Here is a 21,503-nt window from a genome sequence, read left to right as displayed (position 1 = left end):
TGTGAGGACATTAGTGCCAATGGGTTAAACATGCTTTGTTTCACTGAACATGCACTCATATTTAGGCACGGTATGGTTGGACAGTACCAGAAGGTAGGGTTGCAAAGTATGAATGACGGGAAATAGCGGTGCTGACAGCAGGAGCTATAAGCTCGGTGAGTGTGAACTAAACTGTAGATCATATCTGCTGTCCAACTCTTCTCCTCCAGAGTCATTATCGACACATAAATAACTACTGACAGGCACTGCTGAGTGCACACACTAGCACGCGTCAACTCAAACACCAACACACACACACAGACGCAAGCAAACACACGCGTTTCCAAGCACACAAGCAGACAAGCACACACACACACGTGGTAAGCGTACCAATGCCTTCTATTAGAGGTGGTTCTATAAGCTGACAGCACAATGTCCTGAAAGCTGGACATGAATTGAGCAGTGCGGGTAGAAGTAGATTGCTGTTAGCCTTGGGCAAGTAACACACATACTCCATACACACACATAACACACACCTGAAAGGTACTTTTGATGTATAGGGAACCCTTTGAAATTATTTTAGAGACCTCCTGTTTCCATGTGTGTGTGTGTGTGTGTGTGTGTGTGTGTGTGTGTGTGTGTGTGTGTGTGTGTGTGTGTGTGTGTGTGTGTGTGTGTGTGTGTGTGTGTGTGTGTGTGTGTGTGTGGTGCAGTACTTACAAGGGGGTAGAGTGGGCTGCATGATGTCCAGGGGGCCTCACCACTGCAAAGCCATTCTGTGAGGATGGAATAGAAACTGTAACACTGACTGGCTTTCTCTGATTAAATCTTATGATTTCACTAATATTAGTAAAAATACAGGTGACATTGAAAGGTTTTGATATAACCATATTAAATTCTAATTTCATGTGAAATTCATAAATTCAATAAACCACGAAGAGAAATGACTATGCTTCAATGTGTATTAATGTATGTTATGGGGTTGACAATTCTGATCAGCTGTGTTACGGCTCTGACAGGACTAAGTGGGGGTGGACAATGAGCGATTGGCGGTCTCACCTTCAGCTCTCCCTGTGCCACCCTGAGTGCCAGCTCCGTCACACTGCCTGCTGCCAAGCGAGACGCCGTTGATGTGTGCATCTCGTTCCAGATCGTATCATTGTCCACCTGTCAATCACGCAAAACCAAGAAGTTACGTCAGGGGACGGGATAAAAATTATAACCACAGTGAGAAACATGGGTATAATTTACAAGTTCATTGATTGAAAATGGTGTCAGACTAATGAGGTAAAGAGGAAGTCACCCATTGGAATAGGGAGGTGACAGGTTGTGACAGGTTGTAGGAAAGATTCCAGTATTGGATTACAAAGTCTACTGTTTATTCCAACCAAATGAAGAGTATCATGACGTATTGGGAGCCAGGGGGAAGGGTTTGGCAAGGGTAACATTTACCCACACTAATCACCACAACATTGACTTACTGCTGGTGTAAAGGTGGTAGTAAAATATTCCTGTTCTCAGATCCTCTCTCTCTCTCTCTCTCTCTCTCTCTCTCTCCCTTTGTTATTCCATGTTTCAAAACTCCACATTTCTGGCGGTTTGGCACAAAGGAACAATGAAATCAGAGGAATTTCTTTTATCACCGTCTTGGCCATCTTGTTCCAATCAGTGTGCCTGACCAGAGGAGCCAAGAGCCGGAAATCCAGACAGATCAGGCGCCTTATCAACACTATACAAAGCCCCTTCCTCCTCCTCTCCTCCTCCTATTCCCCCTCATCTTCTTCCTCATCCACTCATCCCATCTTCATCTTCTTCTTCTGTGTCTGCAAATATTTTATCTTTCTTTGATACAAACCATCCTCTCCTCCTCTACTTTCATTTTCTCCCTGTTTCTCTCAACTCCTTCCTCCTCCTCTCATCTCCTCTTCGTCTTCTTTAATGTCTGCATCTCCTCCTTCCTTATTTTTTATTTTATTTTTTATTTCACCTTTATTTAACCAGGTAGGCTAGTTCTCTTTTACAACTGGGACCTTATCAACACCATACAAGCCTACTTCTTCCTAACCCCCCTTTCTCTTATTCCTCTTCAACTCATCCCTGCCTCATCCTCTTCTTTGGTGTCCATGAAGTCCACCTCTCTCTCTCCCTCTTTCTCCCTCTCTCTCCCTCATTCTCTCTCTCATCTCTCACCTTTTTTTTGTCTTTGATATCTATTTGGCGTTTCGACCAAGTCCCTGCCAACAACAACATCCTCCATAATCTGTAGTCCTATTAGCTTAATTGTGTAATGAGGCATAATCAAGCATGTAATGTTTGCCATTTTGTAATGTGATTAGATAAGTGGAAAGATTTCACAATCGTTGATTGTGCATTACAGGGTCTGTTGAGCTGTGTGCCTGTGTACTGTAAGTGTGTGTGTGTACTTTTGAGTAACTCACCCCAACTCCTCCACATCGTAGCATCACAAACATCCTTTGAGATAAGATCCCTGCAAGAGAAAGATAAGATAACTTTAACATGCTTTAATAACACACTTGTATGCCCTCTGTAAATACAAATAACATTTTTAAATCAAGAGCTTAGTTGGTTTAGCCATGGAAAAAGATGGGAACCTTTCCGCTAGCCAGGATTGGTTGAGATAATGGATGGGCTGGACATGCCAAGAGATGAGTTCAGATTGGTCTGCCATGTAGCATGCTTCTGTCTATAACATAAGCAGCTCAGTATGTGTAGATAATCCTTTCTCTCGTGGCTTTTTTAAAAGATATAATGTGGCAAAAGTGTTGCTACTGCTCTAAACAACGTTGCTGCCCAGGATTTAGCAGGCACTATCGACAAAGATCAGTGGGAAAAAGTTGTGATGGACTACTTTCTGCACACGGCCAGTGTGAACCGGCGTGACTTGACACAACGAGCCAAACAAGCTGTAGTGACAAACAAAACGGAAACGACACAGGACATCTTACTTAGTTAAATTGGTTCCAGTCTGCCGTGAAGCGTTCATCCATGTATACGGGTAAGAGTCTAGCTACATTTTCAGATATTATAGGTTTCACATTTTGTCAGAAAGTCATTTTCATTGCAAGTTACTGTTAGCTAGCTAGCGAATGTTAGCTTGCCGGCTCGCTAGCTAACGTTGCGTGTACGATCTGTGTAATTGAATCAAGTTGGTTAGTTTTAGCTACCTGCAGATTCATTCTACAGCATTTCATGGATGGTGGCTAGCTATTACAATATGTTTGTACTGTAGCTATGGGTTGGGATTATGGTTAATTGTTTAGATAGCTAGAGCTAGCTAGCTGCATGTCTCAACAAAAGACTCCACTTCGCCAGATGTTTCCACGACCCATCAGGTTGGCCAGATGTGTCTGAGGGGGGGGTTATAGCATTTCTTTCACATGACCCATCAGTTTAGACAAGTGTGTCTGGGTAAGCATCATCTAATAATTATGGTTGGCACAGCAGTGTGTTTCCGGTCACAACTTGCAGACTTGTTTACGCTGCTGTGCGTTTTTGTTGCCGATCTTACTTTGATACCTGACGGTTTTTTACTTTTTCATTACCGTATATTTTTACTTTTTCCCTCACTCAACTTTTTTCATTCAACTTTTTCACCCCGGAGGTTTTATCTGGACATGGTTCGTCAGGACTTCAAACAGCCGAAGCTAAGTAACATTAACATGATGCCTTCTAATTGCAGTCGTTGTACTTATAATATACAGGAGAACGATCGCCTTACGGCAAGGATAGCTGTGCTGCAAGCCCAGCTTCAGACGCGATCGTTAGGCAAGGGTAATTTCAGTGTAGGAAAGGATGAAACAGCGTCTGTGCCACCAGTAAGTACAGATAGTAACGTTAGTATAAACCCCCTCGCACGGTCCCCGCAGCCGGACATCTTTCTCATGGCTTCTGGAGGGAAACGCTGTAGGAATGCTCAACCGGTGTCGCTTATTCAGCCGACAGAAACTTTCAACCGGTTCTCCCCATTAAGCGAGTCGGAGTCGGAGGCCGAGACTTCTCTGGTCTCTACTCCTCCCGTTGTGGGGTCTGAGACGCCGACGGCTCCCACCATTAGCTCTGACAAATTGAAAACCCTAGTCATTGGCGACTCCATTACCCGCAGTATTAGACTTAAAACTAATCATCCAGCGATCATACACTGTTTACCAGGGGGCAGGGCTACCGACGTTAAGGCTAATCTAAAGACGGTGCTGGCTAAAGCTAAAACTGGCGAGTGTAGAGAGTATAGAGATATTGTTATCCACGTCGGCACCAACGATGTTAGGATGAAACAGTCAGAGGTCACCAAGCGCAACATAGCTTCAGCGTGTAAATCAGCTAGAAAGATGTGTCGGCATCGATTAATTGTCTCTGGCCCCCTCCCAGTTAGGGGGAGTGATGAGCTCTACAGCAGAGTCTCACAACTCAATCGCTGGTTGAAAACTGTTTTCTGCCCCTCCCAAAAGATAGAATTTGTAGATAATTGGCCCTCTTTCTGGGACTCACCCACAAACAGGACCAAGCCTGGCCTGTTGAGGAGTGACGGACTCCATCCTAGCTGGAGGGGTGCTCTCATCTTATCTACGAACATAGACAGGGCTCTAACTCCTCTAGCTCCACAATGAAATAGGGTGCAGGCCAGGCAGCAGGCTGTTAGCCAGCCTGCCAGCTTAGTGGAGTCTGCCACTAGCACAGTCAGTGTAGTCAGCTCAGCTTTCCCCATGGAGACCGTGTCTGTGCCTCGATCTAGGTTGGGCAAAATTAAAAATGGCGGTGTTCGCTTTAGCAATCTCACTAGTATAAAGACCTCCTCCATTCCTGCCATTATTGAAAGAGATTGTGATACCTCACATCTCAAAATTGGGTTACTTAATGTTAGATCCCTCACTTCCAAGGCAGTTCTAGTCAATGAACTAATCACTGATAATAATCTTGATGTGATTGGCCTGACTGAAACATGGCTTAAGCCTGATGAATTTACTGTGTTAAATGAGGCCTCACCCCCAGGTTACATTAGTGACCATACCCCCCGTGCATCCGGCAAAGGCGGAGGTGTTGCTAACATTTACGATAGCAAATTTCAATTTACAAAAAAAAAAACAACAATGACGTTTTCGTCTTTTGAGCTTCTAGTCATGAAATCTATGCAGCCTACTCACTCACTTTTTATAGCTACTGTTTATAGGCCTCCTGGGCCATATGCAGTGTTCCTCACTGAGTTCCCTGAATTCCTATCGGATCTTGTAGTCATAGCAGATAATATTCTAATTTTTGGTGACTTTAACATTCACATGGAAAAGTCCACAGACCCACTCCAAAAGGCTTTCGGAGCCATCATCGACTCAGTGGGTTTTGTCCAACATGTCTCTGGACCTACTCACTGCCACAGTCATACTCTGGACCTAGTTTTGTCCCATGGAATAAATGTTGTGGATCTAAATGTTTTTCCTCATAATCCTGGACTATCGGACCACCATTTTATTACGTTTGCAATTGCAACAAATAATCTGCTCAGACCCCAACCAAGGAGCATTAAAAGTCGTGCTATAAATTCTCAGACAACCCAAAGATTCCTTGATGCCCTTCCAGACTGCCTCTGCCTACCCACGGACGTCAGAGGACAAAAATCAGTTAACCACCTAACCGAGGAACTCAATTTAACCTTGCGCAATACCCTAGATGCAGTTGCACCCCTAAAAACTAAAAACATCTGTCATAAGAAACTAGCTCCCTGGTATACAGAAAATACACGAGCTCTGAAGCAAGCTTCCAGAAAATTGGAACGGAAATGGCGCCACACCAAACTGGAAGTCTTCCGACTAGCTTGGAAAGACAGTACCGTGCAGTATCGAAGAGCCCTTACTGCTGCTCGATCATCCTATTTTTCCAACTTAATTGAGGAAAATAAGAACAATCCGAAATTTCTTTTTGATACTGTCGCAAAGCTAACTAAAAAGCAGCCTTCGCAAATGGAGGATGGCTTTCACTTCAGCAGTAATAAATTTATGAACTTCTTTGAGGAAAAGATCATGATCATTAGAAAGCAAATTACAGACTCCTCTTTAAATCTGGGTATTCCTCCAAAGCTCCATTGTCCTGAGTCTGCACAACTCTGCCAGGACCTAGGATCAAGGGAGATACTAAAGTGTTTTAGTACTATATCTCTTGACGCAATGATGAAAATAATCATGGCCTCCAAACCCTCAAGCTGCATACTGGACCCTATTCCAACTAAACTACTGAAAGAGCTGCTTCCTGTGCTTGGCCCTCCTATGTTGAACATAATAAACGGCTCTCTATCCACCGGATGTGTACCAAGCTCACTAAAAGTGGCAGTAATAAAGCCTCTCTTGAAAAAGCCGAATCTTGATCCAGAAATTATAAAAAACTATCGGCCTATATCGAATCTTCCATTCCTCTCCAAAATTTTAGAAAAAGCTGTTGCACAGCAACTGACTGCCTTCCTGAAGACAAACAATGTATACGAAACGCTTCAGTCTGGTTTTAGACCCCATCATAGCACTGAGACTGCACTTGTGAAGGTGGTAAATGACCTTTTAATGACGTCAGACCGAGGCTCTGCATCTGTCCTCGTGCTCCTAGATCTTAGTGCCGCTTTTGATACCATCGATCACCACATTCTTTTGGAGAGATTGGAAACCCAAATTGGTCTACATGGACAAGTTCTGGCCTGGTTTAGATCTTATCTGTCGGAAAGATATCAGTTTGTCTCTGTGAATGGTTTGTCCTCTGACAAATCAATTGTAAATTTCGGTGTTCCTCAAGGTTCCGTTTTAGGACCACTATTGTTTTCACTATATATTTTACCTCTTGGGGATGTCATTCGAAAACATAATGTTAAATTTCACTGCTATGCAGACGACACACAGCTGTACATTTCAATGAAACATGGTGAAGCCCCAAAATTGCCCTCGCTAGAAGCCTGTGTTTCAGACATAAAGAAGTGGATGGCTGCAAACTTTCTACTTTTAAACTCGGACAAAACAGAGATGCTTGTTCTAGGTCCCAAGAAACAAAGAGATCTTCTGTTGAATCTGACAATTAATCTGGATGGTTGTACAGTCGTCTCAAATAAAACTGTGAAGGACCTCGGCGTTACTCTGGACCCTGATCTCTCTTTTGAAGAACATATCAAGACTGTTTCAAGGACAGCTTTTTTCCATCTACGTAACATTGCAAAAATCAGAAATTTTCTGTCCAAAAATTACGCAGAAAAATTAATCCATGCTTTTGTTACTTCTAGGCTGGACTACTGCAATGCTCTACTTTCCGGCTACCCGGATAAAGCACTAAATAAACTTCAGTTAGTGCTAAATACGGCTGCTAGAATCCTGACTAGAACCAAAAAATTTGATCATATTACTCCAGTGTTAGCCTCCCTACACTGGCTTCCTGTTAAGGCAAGGGCTGATTTCAAGGTTTTACTGCTAACCTACAAAGCATTACATGGGCTTGCTCCTACCTATCTTTCCGATTTGGTCCTGCCGTACATACCTACACGTACGCTACGGTCACAAGACGCAGGCCTCCTAATTGTCCCTAGAATTTCTAAGCAAACGGCTGGAGGTAGGGCTTTCTCCTATAGAGCTCCATTTTTATGGAATGGTCTGCCTACCAATGTGAGAGACGCAGACTCAGTCTCAACCTTTAAGTCTTTACTGAAGACTTATCTCTTCAGTAGGTCCTATGATTAAGTATAGTCTGGCCCAGGAGTGTGAAGGTGAACGGAAAGGCTGGAGCAACGAACCGCCCTTGCTGTCTCTGCCTTGCCGGTTCCCCTCTTTCCACTGGGATTCTCTGCCTCTAACCCTTTTACAGAGGCTGACTCACTGGCCTACTGGTGTTCTTCCATGCCGTCCATGGGAGGGGTGCGTCACTTGAGTGGATTGAGTCACTGACGTGGTCTTCCTGTCTGGGTTGGCGCCCCCCCCCCCCCCCCCCCCCCTTGGGTTGTGCCATGGCGGAGATCGTTGTGGGCTATACTCGGCCTTGTCTTAGGACGGTAAGTTGGTGGTTGGAGACATCCCTCTAGTGGTGTGGGGGCTGTGCTTTGGCAAAGTGGGTGGGGTTATATCCTGCCTGTTTGGCCCTGTCCGGGGGTATCATCGGATGGGGCCACAGTGTCTTCTGATCCCTCCTGTCTCAGCCTCCAGTATTTATGCTGCAGTAGTTTATGTGTCGGGGGGCTAGGGTCAGTCTGTAACATCTGGAGTATTTCTCTTGTCTTATCCGGTGTCCTGTGTGTATTTAAATATGCTCTCTCTAATTCTCTCTTTCTCTCTTTCTGTCTTTCTCTCGGAGGACCTGAGCCCTAGGACCATGCCTCAGGACTACCTGGTATGATGACTCCTTGCTGTCCCCAGTCCACCTGGCCGTGCTGCTGCTCCAGTTTCAACTGTTCTGCCTGCGGCTATGGAACCCTGACCTGTTCACCGGACGTGCTTGTTGCACCCTCGACAACTACTATGATTATTATTATTTGACCATGCTGGTCATTTATGAACATTTTAACATTTTAACATTTTGACCATGTTCTGTTATAATATCCACCCTGCACAGCCAGAAGAGGACTGGCCACCCCTCATAGCCTGGTTCCTCTCTAGGTTTCTTCCTAGGTTTTTGGCCTTTCTAGGGAGTTTTTCCTAGGGAGTTTTTCCTAGCCACCGTGCTTCTTTCACATGCTTTGCTTGCTGTTTGGGGTTTTAGGCTGGGTTTCTGTACAGCACTTTGAGAATATCAGCTGATGTACGAAGGGCTATATAAAAATAAATTTGATTTGATTTGATAATTATACAATATTTTTATCTGGACACTTTCTGTTTTTTATATTGCTACTATGCAAATATGCAAGTAACCATTTCACTGTACCATTTACATCTTCCGTATCCTGTTCATGTGACAAATAAACTTAGATTTTATTTGATATAGTGTGTGTTTACCAGAGACGGTAATGTGAAGAATAACATGACCTGTACCAAAGTCAGATTAGGATATAGGCCGACTAGATAAAGTATATTTTTACTTGGGGTTTGTCCTTATTGTAGGCTACTACTTTTACCACTTTTAGTTTTGAAGTCTTTGGTTGTTTACTGAGTCTCTACTTTTATCCAAAGTAAAAAACAGCATTTAAAATGTTGCTACATAAGACCAAATCGAGGCAGTCGGTCACAAATGATCCATGCAGGTGTATAGGTCCATGTATGTGATTTTGAGTGGGCAAAAATACAGATGTTTGCCTATTGCCCAAGTGAGTGTGAGTGTTTGACAATGAAGTGCATCAGAACTGTGTTGATTTGAGTGTGTGTACTGTATGTGTCAGTGAGTGAAGATGAGTGTGTGTGTGTGTGTGTGAGAGAGAGAAAGATAGAGACTGAGTGTGTGTCTGAGTGAAGATGTGTGTGTGTGTGTGTGTGTGTGTGTGTGTGTGTGTGTGTGGAGAGAGAGAGAGAAAGACAGAGACTGAGTGTGTGTCTGTGTGAAGATGTGTGTGTGTGTGTGTCACACCAGCCAGCTTACGGTTGTCCAATTTGAGTGGGTTGGTGCCATACAGCAGGATGTGCTTCTCGGAGTGGACAGACTGAAGCTCCTCCAGAGAGGCCTTCCTGCTACGGATACACTACAGCAGCAAACACACACGCTTCATTAAAATGTATTGTTAACACACACACACATACATACACACATGGATGGACGCACGCACACACACCTGCACGCACACGCTCACACACACCACTCAACTGACTGTGGTGCACACACACACACACACACACACACATGAAATAACAGATACTCACACAGTTGGTCAGGGTAGAGGGAGCTGCAATGTTAGCTTAACTCTAAGTGACAGTAGTGATCATAGTAGACGTTAGAAATTGGCGAATCATCTTTGAACAAAGTAGCACTGTAGCGTTTACTAAGTGTCAGTTTATCTCTCGTGGACACATAAATAGTATCGTAACATCTGTCAGAAGACTGTGGGATGCGACAACTATCTAACAGTTGTTCCGGTGTGCAGGTTTTTTCCTCACTGGTTATTTGAACAAATCACGATTTAGCGTGCGCATTTTTCGAAATTCGGAAGGGGAAGGAACATTTGGCCCATAGACTTGCCTGAGTCTTGTAGCGAGAGAAGGGTGGAGCTACCGCCCTGCTTCCGCTCCTCGTTTTAGTATCTTTTTTTTCTTCATGCGATGACACAATTAGGCCAGATTCTAGTTATGGGTTTCCTAGATTAGGTGCCAGTAAACCATCTCAGGGACCGGCACCGGTCCACAGATCAGAAGTTGAGAAACACTGGTATAATGTATTATAATATAACACACAAACACTATATATCTATATACAGTATCTCACAAAAGTGAGTACACCCCTCACATTTTTGTAAATATTTGAGTATATCTTTTCATGTGACAACACTGAAGAAATGACACTTTGCTACAATGTAAAGTAGTGAGTGTACCGCTTGTATAATAGTGTAAATTTGCTGTCCCCTCAAAATAACTCAACACACAGCCATTAATGTCTAAACCGCTGGCAACAAAAGTGAGTACACCCCTAAGTGAAAATGTCCAAATTGCGCCCAATTAGCCATTTTCCCTCCCCGGTGTCATGTGACTCGTTAGTGTTACAAGGTCTCAGGTGTGAATGGGGAGCAGGTGTGTTAAATTTGGTGTCATCGCTCTCACACTCCCTCATACTGACTGGTCACTGGAAGTTCAACATGGCACCTCATGGCAAAGAACTCTCTGAGGATCTGAAAAAAAGAATTGTTGCTCTACATAAAGATGGCCTGGGCTATAAGAAGATTGCCAAGACCCTGAAACTGAGCTGCAGCACGGTGGCCAAGACCATACAGCGGTTTAACAGGACAGGTTCCACTCAGAACAGGCCTCGCCATGGTCGACCAAAGAAGTTGAGTGCACATGCTCAGCGTCATATCCAGAGGTTGTCTTTGGGAAATAGACGTATGAGTGCTGCCAGCATTGCTGCAGAGGTTGAAGGGGTGGGGGGTCAGCCTGTCAGTGCTCAGACCATACGCTGCACACTGCATCAAATTGGTTTGCATGGCTGTCTAAAGATGATGCACAAGAAAGCCCGCAAACAGTTTGCTGAAGACAAGCAGACTAAGGACATGGATTACTGGAACCATGTCCTGTGGTCTGATGAGACCAAGATAAACTTATTTGGTTCAGATTGTGTCAAGCGTGTGTGGTGGCAACCAGGTGAGGAGTACAAAGACAAGTGTGTCTTGCCGACAGTCCAGCATGGTGGTGGGAGTGTCATGGTCTGGGGCTGCATGAGTGCTGCCGGCACTGGGGAGCTACAGTTCATTGAGGGAACCATGAATGCCAACATGTACTGTGACATACTGAAGCAGAGCATGATCCCCTCCCTTCGGAGACTGGGCCGCAGGGCAGTATTCCAACATGATAACGACCCCAAACACACCTCCAAGACGACCACTGCCTTGCTAAAGAAGCTGAGGGTAAAGGTGATGGACTGGCCAAGCATGTCTCCAGACCTAAACCCTACTGAGCATCTGTGGGGCATCCTCAAACGGAAGGTGGAGGAGTGCAAGGTCTCTAACATCCACCAGCTCCGTGATGTCGTCATGGAGGAGTGGAAGAGGACTCCAGTGGCAACCTGTGAAGCTCTGGTGAACTCCATGCCCAAGAGGGTTAAGGCAGTGCTGGAAAATGATGGTGGCCACACAAAATATTGACACTTTGGGCCCAATATGGATATTTTTCAGTTGTTGCCAGCGGTTTAGACATTAATGGCTGTGTGTTGTGTTATTTTGAGGGGACAGCAAATTTACACTGTTATACAATCTGTACACTCACTACTTTACATTGTAGCAAAGTGTCATTTCTTCAGTGTTGTCACATGAAAAGATATACTCAAATATTTACAAAAATGTGAGGGGTGTACTCACTTTTGTGAGATACTGTATATATATATACACACACACACCTCACACTGGTTCCTGAGGCCTCTTTCTTGCAATCTGGACCAGATGCTCTGGATTCTCCCAGCATGCTCTGGGTGTCGGCTGTTGTCGCCACAGGTGCACTGGTGCTTTAGCATCTGAGAGTCATACACCAGACCTACACACACACACACACACACACGCTGTGGTTTAGATACCATATGAAATAGGTAAAGACAGCCAGCCAGCTAGCCAGATAACCAGCCAGTCAGCGATCCTATTAAATTAAGTTATAATATGTCATTCTATAGACGGGACATAGAGCTGAATATATAGTAAACTGACCATGTGATACAACATAAAGCATTGTGTACAGCACTCCCCAAGTCTTTCTCACCAGTGGTGAATCGTAGCTTGGTGGGGGTCTCCGGACCAGTGCTGGCCAGAGACAGCGGGGTGTCTGTGGGCTGTGGAGGAGGGGGAAGAGAGGTGGAGGCAGGGGAGGACTTTGCGCGGCCAAGGGGGCGGTGGGAAGGGCCAAGAACCACAGGCACACCCAGGGGGTCCAGGTAGGTCACCTGTCTGCGCCTTTCTGTCAGGACCTGAAGGTCCCTGGACTGCTCCCAATGGAATGACTGGAAGGGGAGGGAGGGAGGGAGGGAAAGAGAGAGAGTGGGGAAGATGGGGAAAGAAAAGGGGGGACAAGAGGGAGGGAGAAAGGGAGAGGAATGGAGGGAGAAAGGGAGAGGAATAGAGGGAGAAAAGGGGAGGAATGGAGGGAGAAAGGGAGAGGAATAGAGGGAGAAAAGGGGAGGAATGGAGGGAGAAAGGGAGAGGAACGTGAGAACGGAGAGAGAGTGAGAGAAAAAAGATGAGTAGAAGTATAATTATTTTGTTTATTTGTTTACCCATTACTTTAGCAATGACATAAAACAGGCAACTAAGAGCTGAGCTATTGAGCTGTGGTTCTATGGTGCCCTCTATTGGTGGGCAGAACAGTTGGTCTGAACTGAAGCTGTAGTTGGGAGTGGGACTAATTGAATACTTTTCTGTATGACCTAGGTAGCTCTTCATGTGTGTTGTGAGTGTGTGTGCGCGCGCATGCATGCATATCAGAGGAGGCTGGTGGGTGAAGCTATAGGAGGATGGGCTCAATGTAATGGCGGAATGGACTAAATGGAACATAGTCAAACGTGGTTTCCATATCTTTTATGTGTTTGATACCGTTCAATTCATTCCATTACAGCCATTACAATGAGCCTGTCCTCCTATAGTCCTCTGATGCGTGTGTGTGTGTGTGTGCGTGCGTGCGTGCGTGCGTGCGTGAGAACGTGTACCTGATTCATCAGAGGTGTGTATTTCCTGATATGTTCCCCATGGCTGTCTCGTGAGGACTCTGTGTCCCACATTGACTCAGAGCTGCTGGTTCCACTCTTTCTACTTCTCTGGTATCCATCCCACTCCCCTGACCTGGTCTCCTCTGGGTCCGTGTCCTCCGAGGGGATCTGTGTGAGACGAGGCTTCTCACAGCGTCAGTCTTCACTCTTCGTCTTCATGTCTCATTAGTACTATTATGCAGTATCTAGATATATGTATGTGTGTGTGTGTGTGTGTGTGTGTGTGTGTGTGTGTGTGTGTGTGTGTGTGTGTGTGTGTGTGTGTGTGCGTGCACATGCGCATGTTGCTCGACAATTTCCAAGCTGTGTGAGTGTGTCCAATCTGTGCTCCCTCTCACCTGGTCCAGGTGTGTGTTCTGTTTGAGTCTCTCCAGCAGCAGATTGTGGTTCTGCTGCAGTAGCTGGTGCTGCTGATGAGAGGGCAGTGGGGGCTCAGACCGGGTCCGACCCAGGGGCCTGTGGGGGCCCAACGTGGCCAGGCCTTCCAGTCTGGAGGAGGGGTACTGGATAAGGCCTGGGTTCAGACCTCGCACTGGAGGAAGAAAGAGGTGGGAAGGGAGAAAGTGAAGGGGAAGAGAGAGGGATACAGGGAGACAGAGAAAGAGAGAGAGAGAGAGAGAGAGAGAGAGAGAGAGAGAGCGAAAGAGAGAGAGGGAGGGAGGGAGGGAGAGAGAGAAAAGGGGAGAGAGAGAGAGAATGAGAGAGAGAAAGAGAGAAAGAGGGAGGGAGAGGGAAGGGGGGAGAGAGAGCAAGAGAGAAGGGGAGAGAGAGAGAGAGAGAGAGAGAGAGAGAGAGAGAGAGAGAGAGAGAGAGAGAGAGAGAGAGAGGAGAGAGAGAGAGAGAGAGAGAGACATCAGGATCATCATGTTTGACAAAAAAAATAAGAAAATGGATGTTATCTCTTGACCAGAGAGGAAGTAGACTGTTATGGAAATGTTTTTTATTTATCTAGGCAAGTCAGTTAAGAACAAATTCTTATTTACAATGACGGCCTACCGGGGAACAGTGGGTTAACTGCCTTGTACACCCACATTGCTTGCTGTTTGGGGATTTAGGCTGGGTTTCTGTACAGCACTTTGTGACATAAGCTGATGTAAGAAGGTCTTTATAAATATATTTGATTGATTGATTGTTCAGGGGCAGAATGAGATATTTTTACTTTGTCAGCTCAGGGATTCGATCCAGCAACCTCTCGGTTACTGGCCCAACGCGCTAACTACTAGGCTTTGATGAGTCTGGGTAACCAGGAAATAGATCAGTTTGATGAGTCTGGGTAACCAGGAAATAGATCAGTTTGATGAGTCTGGGTAACCAGGAAATAGATCAGTTTGATGAGTCTGGGTAACCAGGAAATAGATCAGTTTGATGAGTCTGGGTAACCAGGAAATAGATCAGTGGATTAGTGGATGAAGTAAGTGGCATTCAGTCAAATGGTCAATAGAGGGCAGTGTCGCTCTATGTGTGTTTGATTAGCTGTGCATGCAGCAGTCCTGAAGGCTCCAGGATGACTACAGGTGTGTGTGTGCGTGTATGTATATCTGTGTGTCTCACCAGTGACTAGCTGTGTATGCAGCAGTCCTGAGGGCTCCAGGATGAACATGGGCTGGAGGTGATGGTGGGCAGCACTGTGTCTCTCCATGGGCAGGTAGACCTGGGGCAGTACCCTGGCCACCCTCTGATGACTACCCGTTTCCCTGTCACCATGGCCGGGAAGCCCGGTGCTGATGCTTGGCAGGGCGGTGGAGCAGGGCACCATGAAGTGGGCCAGCGTACCATCCTGGAGTAGCAACCTCTGAGCCTGAGGGAGGGAGGTCCGGAAAACACAAAACATTCAAACATAACTGCTAAACACACTAAATAAATTGAGTAGTGTTAACTCAAACAACAATAGTCATTTAAACTTCATTCAATTTCTGTAGGTAGTGTGCACTCAATTAATAACTGCTGAGGTATCAAAGTTCAGTCCTCAAGGTTTCAATGTCTGTTAGAATAGATTGACTGTTTCATTCCTTTAGTATAAGTGTAAGCGCAGAAAAAAGCATCAGTTTGCTGAAATCTGAGTGGTGAAAAATATTCTTGGGAAACTGAAAAGGACACATCAGTTGAACACTAATCTAATATTAATGGTACAGTACAGTACAGCCAGGTGGCCAAATGTTTTAAACAGGCCTGTTGAAGAGAGAGAGAGAGAGATGGACAACTGTACACCACTGCCATGTTATTCAATCAGCCCTTATTCAATTAAAACATATACTAAATACAAAAGTATGTGGATACCACTTCGAATTAGTGGATTCAGCTATTTCAGCCACACCCGTTGCTGACAGGTGTATAACATAGAGCACACAGCCATGCAATCTCCAAATCGTCTGTCCTCGGTTGCAACACTCAATACCGAGTTCCAAACTGCCTCTGGGAGCAATGTCAGCAAAATAACTGTTTATTGGGAGCTTCATGAAATGGGTTCACAAGCCTAAGATCACCATGTGCAATGCCAAGTGTCGGCTGGAGTGGTGTAAAGCTCGCCACCATTGTGCTCTGGAGCAGTGGAAATACGTTCTCTGGAGTGACGAATCATGCTTCACCATCTGGCAGTACGACGGACGAATCTGGGTTTGGAGAATGCATAGTGGCAACTGTAAAGTTTGATGGAGGAGGGCCTCCCGAGTGGCACAGCGGTCTAAGTCACTGCATCGCAGTGCTAGAGGCATCACTACAGATCCGGGTTTGATCCCAGGCTGTGTCACCCACCACCTTCCCTCCTCCCACCACCCTCCCTCCTCCTACCCCCCCTCTCTCCTCCCGGCTCTCCCAGCTGCGACTGGGAGACCCATGAGGCGGCGCACAATTGGCCCAGTGTCGTCAGGGTTAGGGGAGGGTTTGGCCGGCTTGGATGTCCTTGTCCCATCGCGCTCTTGCAACTCCTTGTGGCGGCATGCTGACTTCGGTCGCCAGCTGTATGGTGTTTCCTCTAACACATTGGTGCAGCCGGTTTCCGGGTTAAGCGAGCAGTGTGTCAAGAAGCAGTGCGGCTTGGCGGGGTCGTGTTTCAGAGGAAGCATGGCTCTCAACCTTCAACTGTCCCGAGTCCGTACAGGAGCTGCAGCGATGGGACGAGACCAGGGCAAAGGCCGGCCCGGGGGCTGTGTGCGGCCCGCGACCTGATTCAGTACGGCCCGTGGAATCATGCTCAGATCACATAAAGAATTTGAGATACACACGTCACAGTTACAAATAGTAGCTAGCTAGAAATTGTGCAAAAAATAGTTTTTCAAAGATTTCAAAGAAAAGGAAAATAGACAATGAATGTAGGGTGTTCCAGAAAGAGTGGACATCGAAATATTTCTTTATTGAGGTATCAGGGAAAGCTGTGTGCTTTGTGTGCAAAGAGAGCATCACTGTCTTGAAAGACTACAACTTGTCCCGACACTTCCAGACGAAGCATGCAGAGAAAAATAGGAATATGTCTTCTGAGCGGTGAGCATGGGCATCTAAAGAGTGGCTTTCTCAGTTGCAAAAGCAGCAAGGACTTTTCACAAAACTGCATTCAGCAAATGATGGAATTGCGAGAGCTAGCTATGTACTGTCCCACAAAATTGCTAAACATAGCAAACCATTCGCTGAGGGCGAATTCATTAAAGCATTTTTAATTGACTCTGCAGAAATACTTTGCGGAGAGGGAAGAGCTGTTTGAAAATGTTTCCCTGTCTAGACGAACAGTGACACGGCGTGATGAGGACATTGCAGAGAATATGGAACAACAGTTGAAAGACAAGGTAAAAGATTTCAGCTATTTCTCCTTGGCCCTGGGTGAGAGCAGTGATGCACGTGACACGGCGCAGTTGTTGATATTCTTACGAGGCAAAACCCCAGACTTTGAAATTACAGAGGAGCTTGATTCAGTGCAGTAAATGAAGAGCACAACCACAGGGAAAGATTGATTGGAGGAGGGTAATAAATGTGTGGCAAAGCTGGGACTGAGTTTTAAAAATATATCCAGTGTGACCACTGATGGGTGCCCAAACTTGACAGGAAAAAACATTGGCCTTTTGAAAAGGATGCAAGATCAAGTAGCTGAGCTGAACCCAGAGCAGAAAATGATTTTCCTGCATTGCATTATTCATCAGGTGGTGCTCTGTAAACGTGTTCTGAAAATGAGCCTGTTGTGGATACAGTCACTAAAGTTGTAAACTTCATAAGAGCAAAATCTTAAACCACAGGCAGTTTGTCTCACTGTTGGAAGACAGAGTCGGATCATGCAGATCTCTCCTACCACACAAACGTGAGATGGCTGTGTTTCGGGAAGGAGCTTAAAAGGGTGTGGGACCTGAATTTGGAGATTGATGAGTTTTTGCAAATGAAAGTAAAATATGTTGATTTCCCTCAACTGCAAGATAAAGAATGGTTGGCTGATTTTGCCTTCACTGTAGACATCATGGCCCTCATGAATGAACTGAACTCCAAACTACAAGGGAAGGGCCTTTTTGTAAAGTTCGGGCTACGCCCCTTAGTTCCAATGAAGGGAAATCTTAACGCTACAGCATACAATGACATTGTAGATGATTCTGTGCTTCCAAATTTGTGGCAACAGTTTGTGGAAGGCCCTTTCCTGTTTCAGCATGACAATGCCCCCGTGCACAAAGCGAGGTCCATACAGAAATGGTTTGTCGAGATCGGTGTGGAAGAACTTGGCTGGCCTGCACAGAGCCCTGACCTCAACCCTATCAATCACCTTTATGATGAATTGGAACGCCGACTGCGAGCCAGGCCTAATCGGCTTAAATCAAGGCCCAACCTCACTAATGCTCTTGTGGCAGAACAGAAGCAAGTCCCTGCAGCAATGTTCCAACATTGTGGAAAGCCTTCCCAGAAGAGTGGAGGCTGTTGTAGCAGCAAAGTAATGTGCAAAGAAATGAACTGTTTGTCCTGAATACAAATCGTTATGTTTGGGGCAAATCCAACACAACACATCACTGAGTACCACTCTTCATATTTTCAAGCATGGTGGTGGCTGCATCATATTATAGGTATGCTTGCAATCGTTCAGGACTGAGGAGTTTTTTAGGATAAAAAGAAAAGGAATAGAGCTAAACACAGGTAAAGTCCTACAGGAAAACCTGGTTCAGTCTGCTGACACTGGAAGACAAATCCACCTTTCAACAGGACAATAACCTAAAACATTAGGCCAAATATACACTGGAGTTTCTTACCAAGACGACATTGAATGTTGCCTAGTTACAGTTTTGACTTAAATCGACTTTAAAATCTATGGCAAGACTTGAAAATGGTTGTCTAGCAATAATCAAAGACCAACTTGACAGAGCTTGAGAATTTAAAAAAAATATTGTACAATCCAGGTTTGCAAATCTCAGACTTACCCAGAAAGACTCACAGCTGTAATCACTGCCAAAGGCTGCCAAAGGTGATTCTAACACAGGGGATTGAACACTGATAATCTAATACAAATATATACGTTTTTATTTTCCATTAATTCCCCCCCAAATTTTTGAATTCTTCTTCCACTTCGACCTGGCAGAGTATTATGTGTAGGTCCTTCACAAAAAAAAAACTATTTTTATCCCACTTTTTAACACAACAAAACGTGGAAAAGTCAAAGGGTGCAAATACTTTCTCAAGGCACTGTGCATACATATATTATACACAAAAAAGGAGAGTGGGGGTGGGAGGAGAGAGGGGGTGGGAGGAGAGGTGGTGGGAGGAGAGGGGGTGGGAGGAGAGGTGGTGGGAGGAGAGAGGGGGTTGGAGGAGAGGTGGTGGGAGGAGAGAGGGGGTGGGAGGAGAGAGGGGGTGGGAGGAGAGGTGGTGGGAGGAGAGAGGGGGTGGGAGGAGAGGTGGTGAGAGGAGAGGTGGTGGGAGGAGAGAGGGGGTGGGAGGAGAGGTGGTGGGAGGAGAGAGGGGGTGGGAGGAGAGAGGGGGTGGGAGGAGTAAAAGGTGGTGGGAGGAGAGGTGGTGGGAGGGGAGAGAAGGTGGTGGGAGGAGAGAGGGGGTGGGAGGAGAGAAGGTGGTGGGAGGAGAGAGGGGGTGGGAGGAGTAAAGGGTGGTGGGAGGAGAGAAGGTGGTGGGAGGAGAGGTGGTGGTGGGAGGAGAGAGGGGGGTGGGAGGAGTATAGGGTGGTGGGAGGAGAGAAGGTGGTGGGAGGAGAAAGGGGGGTGGGAGGAGAGAGGGGGTTGGGAGGAGAGAGGGGGGTGGGAGGAGTATAATGTGGTGGGAGGAGAGAAGGTGGTGGGAGGAGAGAGGGGGGTGGGAGGAGAGAGGGGGGTGGGAGGAGAGAGGGGGGTGGGAGGAGCATAGTGTGGTGGGAAGAGAGAGGGGGGTGGGAGGAATATAGTGTGGTGGGAGGTGAGAAGGGGTGGGGGGAGAGAGGGGTTGGGAGGAGAGAAGGGGGTGGGAGGAGTATAGTGTGGTGGGAGGAGAGAGGGGATGGGAGGAGAGAAGGGGTTGGGAGGAGTATAGTGTGGTGGGAGGAGAGAGGGGATGGGAGGAGAGAGGGGGGTGGAAGGAGAGAAGGGGGGTGGGAGGAGAGAGGGCGGTGGGAGGAGTATAGTGTAGTGGGAGGAGAGAGGAGGGTGGGAGGATAGAAGGGGGTGGGAGGAGAGAGGGCAGTGGGAGGAGTATAGTGAAGTGGGAGGAGAGAGGGCAGTGGGAGGAGTATAGTGTAGTGGGAGGAGAGAGAGGGGTGGGAGGAGAGAGGGGGTGGGAGGAGAGAAGGGGGGTGGGAGGAGAGAGGGCAGTGGGAGGAGTATAGTGTAGTGGGAGGAGAGAGGGGGGTGGGAGGAGAGAGGGCAGTGGGAGGAGTATAGTGTAGTGGGAGGAGAGAGAGGGGTGGGAGGAGAGAGGGCAGTGGGAGGAGTATATTGTAGTGGGAGGAGAGAGGGGGATTGAGAGGGGCTCACCACGTGGGTTAGTCCGGTAGTAAGTGGGCTGTCCGAGAGAAGGCTGTCATTGGGCGAGCTGCACCCAGACACTGGAGTGCTACTTGTACTGCTGCTGGGGGAGGAGTCTGCAGGACGCAAGAGAGGGACAGCCAATCAGGATAATACATTGAACTGTGTGTGTACCTGAACTTGGCCAATAAGAAACACTTGTTACTTTTTCTACTGTGCTCACTAATGAATACAACCCAGGTATGTTAGTGCTAGGCTGGTGCAAAACGGCTGGGGCTGTACAGCATCAGGAAGGAGGAAGACTAAGAGAAAATAACATGAGAGGCTTTTTTGATAGACAGTGGACACAACAAGGCAGGAGTACCCAGAGTATCCGGCATTCTGGGCTTGACTGTGGGCCGGGCGTTGGTCTTGCGTTGGAGAGGGTTCTGTCTGGAGTTGATGTGCTTCTGTTTACTTCTCACCTTCAGGAGGGGATCAGAAGCTGAACACACACACACGCACACAAGCAAACACATGCACCCACATACACACAAACACACACGCGAGCACACACATACCATACACACACACGCACACATGCACACGTACACACAGACACAACATACAAATGGATGTTAATAGTTTGGCCAATTCAGGACATTTCTCTAACACATCCTTAGACAGTGTACAATAAAACAGTGAGCTGAATGCATAAAAGCTGAGCACAATCATTATAGGCAAATCAAAATGGCTACAGATCCATAATGTGCTATCTTATCATAAATCCTCTACAGTACATAACAAAACCCTATCAAAGCTCTTCAACAGCACGGCAGAACAAAAAACTAAAGTTTCATGTTTATTTTGGCAACTAGCACAATAGGCTTAACTACATGATCAATCAGAGAGCGGCTTGGCCCAGACAAAAGACCCAGATGACTGAGGGGTGTGTAGCTGCCAAATGACCAATGCTGCTAGGGTAATACAGGTAAACAATGGCATTGTAATTGAACTTCAGGTGACATAGTGTACAGTTAGTAGGAACCACTCCTTAGTACTGTAGTCCTTACTCATAGAAATGGAAAGAGGGAACGCCTACTATCTTTGCAACTGATCACGTCTAATCAAATCTAATTGTATTATAGTCACATGCTTCATAAACAACAGGTGTAGACTAACAGTGAAATGCTTAAAGTGAGGGAAAAAAGTATTTTATCCCCTGCTGATTTTGTACATTTGCCCACTGACAAAGAAATGATCAGTCTATAATTTTAATGGTAGGTTTATTTG

The 21,503-nt window shown here is 46.2% G+C and overlaps 1 protein-coding gene across 3 annotated transcripts in view; it reads right to left on the bottom strand.

Moving 5' to 3' along the window:
* The window catches only part of LOC106583614 (histone deacetylase 7), a 96,605-nt gene that overhangs the window by 20,463 nt on the left and 54,639 nt on the right, over positions 1–21,503 (bottom strand). For all 3 annotated transcript variants that reach the window (XM_045705253.2, XM_014167998.3, XM_045705255.2), the window contains exons 6-16: positions 20,596–20,715; positions 20,241–20,347; positions 14,878–15,124; positions 13,665–13,858; positions 13,267–13,449; positions 12,327–12,564; positions 11,974–12,107; positions 9,517–9,616; positions 2,418–2,467; positions 1,039–1,146; positions 700–755 (exon numbers count right to left, since the gene is read on the bottom strand). In XM_045705253.2, coding sequence (XP_045561209.1) covers positions 700–755; positions 1,039–1,146; positions 2,418–2,467; positions 9,517–9,616; positions 11,974–12,107; positions 12,327–12,564; positions 13,267–13,449; positions 13,665–13,858; positions 14,878–15,124; positions 20,241–20,347; positions 20,596–20,715 — 1,537 coding nt within the window. The remainder of the gene's footprint in view (positions 1–699; positions 756–1,038; positions 1,147–2,417; positions 2,468–9,516; positions 9,617–11,973; positions 12,108–12,326; positions 12,565–13,266; positions 13,450–13,664; positions 13,859–14,877; positions 15,125–20,240; positions 20,348–20,595; positions 20,716–21,503) is intronic.

This window comes from Salmo salar, chromosome 22, assembly GCF_965601325.2.
Source record: "Salmo salar chromosome 22, fSalSal1, whole genome shotgun sequence".
Taxonomy (NCBI): domain Eukaryota; kingdom Metazoa; phylum Chordata; class Actinopteri; order Salmoniformes; family Salmonidae; genus Salmo; species Salmo salar.
Note: the sequence above shows the minus strand (reverse complement) of the source record. Positions and strands in the feature narration are given on the sequence as shown.